The sequence below is a fragment of the Pyrus communis genome, chromosome 13, assembly GCF_041283825.1.
Source record: "Pyrus communis isolate YQ-2024b chromosome 13, ASM4128382v1, whole genome shotgun sequence".
Taxonomy (NCBI): Eukaryota; Viridiplantae; Streptophyta; class Magnoliopsida; order Rosales; family Rosaceae; genus Pyrus; species Pyrus communis.
In genome coordinates, this window is record NC_142577.1 from 18806421 (window position 1) to 18813284 (window position 6864).

General features: G+C 38.9%; 1 protein-coding gene across 1 annotated transcript; it reads left to right on the forward strand.

The window, feature by feature from the left end:
* Positions 1 to 4748: 4748 nt before the first annotated feature.
* Positions 4749 to 6864, forward strand: LOC137738297 (uncharacterized). Its single transcript, XM_068477936.2, has one exon. It carries the CDS (start codon positions 5150 to 5152, stop codon positions 5507 to 5509), a length of 360 nt encoding a protein of 119 aa, XP_068334037.2. The 5' UTR covers positions 4749 to 5149; the 3' UTR covers positions 5510 to 6864.

Here is a 6864-nt window from a genome sequence, read left to right on the forward strand (position 1 = left end):
GTCAGAGGCTTAAGCCATCCTAGCCAAAGAAGATAATGACATGTTCATCCTTGGTCGATAGAATTGCTCATGAAATTTCTCAACTAGTTCTTCCCAGCTTTAGATGGAGTTGGGTGAGAGATTGATATACCATGCAAATGTTGAGTCGATTAACTAGAAATTGAACAGTCGTAGCTTATGGAAATCACTTTTGACGTCTTTACATTGAGTAGTGAATTGAGCCACGTGTTCTAACGACGACAGGGATGACTCTCTAGCGAAAAGGCTGAAGTCCAGAATTTTGAATCCCTTGGGATACTCGAACCTTTCTACAAAGGTTGGATACGGGTGAATGAATTTTGGAAACTTTGGCCCATTTCTCAAGGCCGAATCAATCATTCTCTGGACCTCGACCATATTAACAGATGTTGTTTCTGCTCCTTGGTCAAATCTGTCTGATTTACTACTTAATCCACTTTTTTTTCCAAGTCGAGCATACCTTGTTCAGCCTGTATCATTGGCAGAGGATTATTCCTTAAAAGAAGCTGCCTGGATCGATCAGCGGGTCCAATGTACTTTACTAACCGAAACTTCGAGCAATCTATTGTGTACAACGCTATTATAACACATTTCTTCAAGTATGTTTTTTTACTTCTCAACTGAACATTTGCTCAAATTGCTGAGATTGCTCTTCAAGTCATCGTCAAAGAAACAATCTAGTTGATGGATTAAAAGCCTCACCACCGTCCTCGTCACAATCCTCCACTAATACTTCAACAAAAATGCCTTTTGTCGTTTTGGTGGGGATTTCTGCATCACGAGCCTAACCTCCGAGATTAGTTTCTTTTTCTCGGCGTGTTGCAATTGTGGCTTCAGGTGTCACGACAGCAGAAGGATTATGTGCCTGTGACAAGACATCTTGTCCTAGGTTTTGGACTGGAAGATTAGTCTTTGACTATTTTCTTTTTTACTGACCATGTCTCAATGGTCATGAACTTCGTAACTTTAGCACTCGGTCTCACTGGGCGTGCAAAAATGTTGACCTTAAAAACTACCAAGCCCACGTGGCGCACATGCCGAGTAACTAATAAGCTAACTACGTCCTTCGATTATGTGCAAGGCGTGCCAACTCGTTGGCTAAACTCGGTCGGGGAGTAGTATGTGTTGATGTCGCGTTGGGCGAGTTGCTGACTTCTCGATCTTACGATTGCGGTCGAGGAAGAAACACATCTTGGCCTTTGGGTTCTAAAGCCTGATGACAAGGCTGTTAGTTCTATGAAGTTCGGTCATAGTGATTATATTCGTGAGAGTTAAAGGACGCCAAACTGGTACCAAACTATATGGACACAAGTACTCAAAAGAGATATACAACTTGATTGTAAATGCGGTTCGACTGCTGGAATGGCTAACCCTAAAAGATACTTCATAAGACAAAACTCGGCTTTCAATGTGCCGAGCCTAATAACCTGTAACACCTCACTTCGCTGAGAATGTTAATGAGATGACCTCTACCAACAAGGATTCAAAAATCCTTTTTGACCGAGTCTTGGATAAATAACCAGTCAGCCTCGAAGCAATGTTGTCTATCCAAACTAAAAGTGCTTCTCGATCGGCTGATTCTACAGCTCCAGTGCTGTTTATCCAAACTGAAGATGTCGCCGGTTGCCTTCACAATGTTGTTTATCCAAATTGAAGATGTGTTAGCGGGAAGAAAGAATGAGATGAGAAAATCTCAGGGTTGTTGAGAAGTTTTGCACAGGGCAATTTGTGTGTTGAATTGGAGGGGGACCTAAATGATGCACTCCCTTCTTTATTTATAGTAGCGAATCCTCTCATAGACGAACTAGAAATGGACTATGAATTTTTTGAGTAACTTGTTGTATGATATGTACGTTTGTCATAAAGTATGATAGGATCTATATAAAATATAGTAGGAGGTTTACTCATTGGTGCGAGGAGAAAGTCTTTTACCAGGGGGTACCACGTATCACAACTAGGGCTAGGCACAAGCCGGGCTAGGCCCAATTTTGAAGGGACTGGACCGGACCTGGATTTTAAATAAACAGATTGGACTAGGGTGGGTACAACATATTTTAATAAAGGAATCGAACCTAATCCGACCTGGTTGAAATAGGCCAGGTCCTATTTTAATTTTTCTTTTTTGGCATACAATTTAATCGACACCGCCTGAACCACCGCCACTCAAGGCCGTCTCCTCCCATGCCCACCTCACCATTAGATCCAAACCCACCAAACCTAGTTCCAAATCGCCACCCACAATGAGATTTGATGCTGCCCAACTCAGATCTACTTCTTCTCCTGCTCAAATCTTTGATAAAGAGCATGAAATCGAATCATATGCACTAAATATATGAAGTTAGACAGAAAGAGACCAGAGTGACAGAGGAGATGAAAGCGTAGGCGGCGCAGAGAACGTAGAAGATGTTGTCCTGCCATCGGTATGACTCATTGATCTCGTCCCACTAGTTAAAGAACATCGAGGCGACTTCCATGGGCATATAGCTCAATAATAGCAATGGCATTCTTGTCATTTTGCAGCGGAGCTCCTCCGAGAACGCAAGAAGCTCAACAAGCGAGCCAAGGTCAAAACGCTTGAGAAGTGAAAAGTAGAAGAAACTCAACTGGTCATCACATTGGAGATTCGACGAAATCGCAAAATCGAGAAGATGGGTGGTGCGTACATATGATGATGGTGGCGAGAAAGAATCAAGTTCGAGGTCTGATAATGATGGTGGTGGCATATGGAGTTGGGACGGTGGGAGCGAGATAGGAGGAAAGATCAAGGTCTGAGACTCTCAGTGAAATGAGAGGAATCGAGGAGGAGACCAAGAGACTGAGAAGACTAGGATGAGGAAAAAAACTAGCCGGGCCGGAGGCTCGTTCCCTCCTATTTTAAGATCTGCCCCGCCCCACTAATTTCATCTACACGAATTGCCCCTCCCCGTTTTGTGTTTAGAAATTTTGGACCCCTCCCCCCCGAACCTAAATTACCCGTCCCTACCCACGATTCCTATATCCGTTTGCCCACCTCTAATCACAACAGGCTAGGTGAGACCGCTAATATAGATCTCACTCTTTTTTATAACTAAAACAAACAAACAAACTACAAGGTGAGATCTTTTGGGATCTCTACCTGCCTTACATCATATAACACTTTACGAGCCACATTATGTAGAAAATTACAAAACCAAATACATGAATTTTGAATGTAGCTAATAACCTTAATTTGCAAGTTCTTCTACTACTATGTTAGCTTCACGAAATTCATGTTATACCTGTTGAACAAAAAATTTCCTAGCAATCTTCAAATATCAGATATCGTTGAAAGCAGTCTCCAAGTAGGTGGATCATTTGATTTTAACAAATGGATTAAAACTTGTGAATCTCCTTTATTACGATGGGAAGAAATTTCTAACTTTGTTGCTCAAAACTTTTGGTGAGAGGCTCACAAAACTCTTGATGGTAATATTATGGTAAAATTCTTCGTGGCTGTCGCGTAGAGATGATGTCTTATATTGTTGTTAGAGAGAGTCGTTGTGAAAGTACTTTTTCATGCGAAAGTTTTATCCAAAATATCACCTCATCTGAGAAGAAGGCAGTATGCATGCAGTGATCATAAACCCTAGTAATGCACATCTTCATCAATCATTGGCCGTTGAACCACCCAAGGCCTCTTGGTCAACAAAGCATTGATGTTGGCCTCATTGCTATATAGCAAGCTCTAAATTCACACAAGAAAGTCAGATGGTCGGCAGTCAACACGTTCATGGAACCAAGATAACCAAACTACCAAAATTAAGAATCCCAAGCCTCACTCGTCAGCTAAAAGTTTAGAGCCAAGTGCAGCCATATCCAATACAAGCCAATTATTTCAACTTATTATGACGGAAATATAAGTGGTACATCACATGTTTTAATAGAAGTGGTGGAAAATTTTATTTTTTGAGTTATTAACTTTTTAGCACACATATTTCACTGTTTATATAGTAACACATGGTATATTATCCCGTGTACCGATCACACTGAAAAATCTTTTCTCATTTCAACCGAAAGTAACTATCACTAAAACTACCAAAAAGCTACCAACATATTTCACAAAATCGAGAATTTGAGAGGGAGAGAAAAGTTGAGGTAGGAGTAGTACCATAAAGTTAAAGGAAAACTAATGAAAATAGTTTGAAAACCTTGAGTTTTAACGATAAAGAAAAAATAAAGGGTAAAGTGAATAGTACCATGATTGACTTTTTAGTGTAAAAATGTGATTTTTCGTTAAAATTAGAAGTACCGGAAGTTTTTCATTAAAGTTTCCTAAAATTAATTGATAATATAGAGATTAATTTAATTACTTATAAGTATATGTAAGACCTTTTTTTTTTTTTTGAAGTGGTATTGATACCCTCAACAGGTTCTCTCACATGTGACGAGTTTTCAAGCTTAGCACATAGACAACAGAAATCGAGTGATATGGAGCAGCACGTGTGACCGTTAGACTTCACACACGAGACAATATGTTCTAATACTATAAAGAAGTTGAGGTTTCATCATAAAACTACTTGACAATATGAAAAATAACTCAACTATTTATAAATACATACAAGCTCTACTTTTTCTCTGATATGAAATTTGTACTCTGAATAGAGAGATGTAAGTTACTTACTACCCCAAAACCTACAAACATTGTTTATTTATGGGGAGATATGAAGTATTTGAATATGATAGATAGGGCCAGCCTTGAGGACCCCTCCGACCACTTGTCCCGTTTCCCACTGCCCCATGTCCCTTAGAACATGGAGGAAATTATGGCAGTTTTCCCTACCCTGGCCTTATAAGAGCTCTCTCTCTCTCCCTCTCCCTCTCCCTCTCCCTCTCTGTCTCTCTCATCTCCTAAATTCCTAATAACCAATAGACAGAGAAAATCCCAACCATAAAAGCTCTCATACATCAAACACATCAAACACTTCTAAGTTTTCTGAAGCAACCAAGTGAGCAACACAATCACCACGTCTCAAGAGAGAACAAATGCAAAGAAACCCCACTTTCTACCCCATCATTGCAATCCAATCCAACAAATAAAAATATCTCACTTTTGTCTTCAATCCCTTCACAATTTATCAGAGCAGAAAACAAAAGAGGAAGAAAAAAAAAACAAATGGAGATTGAGATGGTTAGGTGTGAGTGCTGTGGACTAAAAGAAGATTGCACACAAGACTACATCACACAAGTGAAGGCAAAATTTGATGGGAAATGGCTGTGTGGGTTGTGCTCAGAAGCAGTGAGGGATGAGGTTGGCAAAGGCAGCAATCAGCCATTTGGCATGGAGGAAGCTGTGAGGGCACACATGTCATTTTGTGGTAAATTCAAATCCAACCCTGCAGTTAGAGTGGCAGATGGGATGAGGCAGATACTTAGGAGAAGGTCAGACCTGTCATCTTCTTCTTCATCACCAAAAAGGTACACAAGATCAGGAAGCACCCAAGTGGGCGATTCATCTTCTTTCTCATTGTACTAATTGCAACCAGACTTCTTGGGTTGGAATAATTGATATATATATATATATATATATATATATATATGTATGAAGGTAGTGGAATTTCATGACTCTTAGTTATGTCTCTCACTCATTCTAATTAGTCTTATACAGTACAGGGAAGGTTTATTCATGGAGGTTTATTCCCAGTTTTGCTTTATTACGTTCCATTTGATATGGGATATGTTTTACTTTTCTTTCCTTGGTTAGAAGGACAAAATTGATAGGGGATATCTTAACTTTAACTTTAAATTTTTTAAATGGGTTATTATACAAAATGGTCCCTGAGGTTTGCATGATTAATAGAAATGGTGCTTGAGATTGTCCACCATTCATGATTTTGGTCCTTCCGTTAAAAACGATTTGGGCAATTTTCAAAGCTTTGTAACTCAATCATTTCTTAACTAAATTCGACCTATAATATATCAAAATAAAGATAGAAAAGTGTAGAATAAGATTATACCTATTTGGAAGCCCAATGGTTGCCGGAAATAGCCGGAAAATAGCCTAAAAAGTGACTGGTCTGCAGAAAAACTGGAAAACTCGCCGGAAACTGGGTAAACTTTAAACGTTAATAACTTCTTCCATATTCAACCAAATCAACTGATTAAAAAACGAAAATAATACTTTTTGATGAGATGAAGAGAATGGTACCTTTTCGAAGGCTAACTCGTCATGGTTTGGTCAGACAACGGTTCGAAAGTGGCTAACCATTTTTGAGTTAGCCACTTTCGAGCAGTTTTCCGGCCAAACCACAGCAAGATAGCAGTAAATAAAGATACCATTCTCTTCTTCTCATCGAGAAATATCATTTTCATTTTGAATCACTCGATTTCGTTGAGTATTGAAGAAGTTATGAACGTTTAAAGTTTACCCAGTTTCCGGCGAGTTTTCCAGTTTTCCTGCGGACCAGTCACCTTTCAGGCTATTTTCCGACTATCTTCGATAATCATTGGGCTTCCAAATAGGTATATCTTGTTCTACACTTTCTTATCTTCATTTTGATATATTATGGGTCGAATTTGGTTAAGAATTGATTGAGTTACGAAACTTTGAAAATTGCCCAAAGAGTTTTTAATGGAATGACTAAAATCATGGATAGTGGACAATCTCAGGGACCATTTCTATTGATCATGCAAATCTCAATGACCATTTTGTATAATAAAAATTCATAAGGTACGTAATTAAAACTATCTTCCTTCTTTTTCTGTGATAAAATATTTTCTACAAAGTTGTAATTGTAAGTTAGATTCGTTAGCAATGTATGCGCCTCCTTACATTTGAGTTCGAATTATGAAATTGGTTACTGAAGTAATGTACTCATCTGATACTTTTTA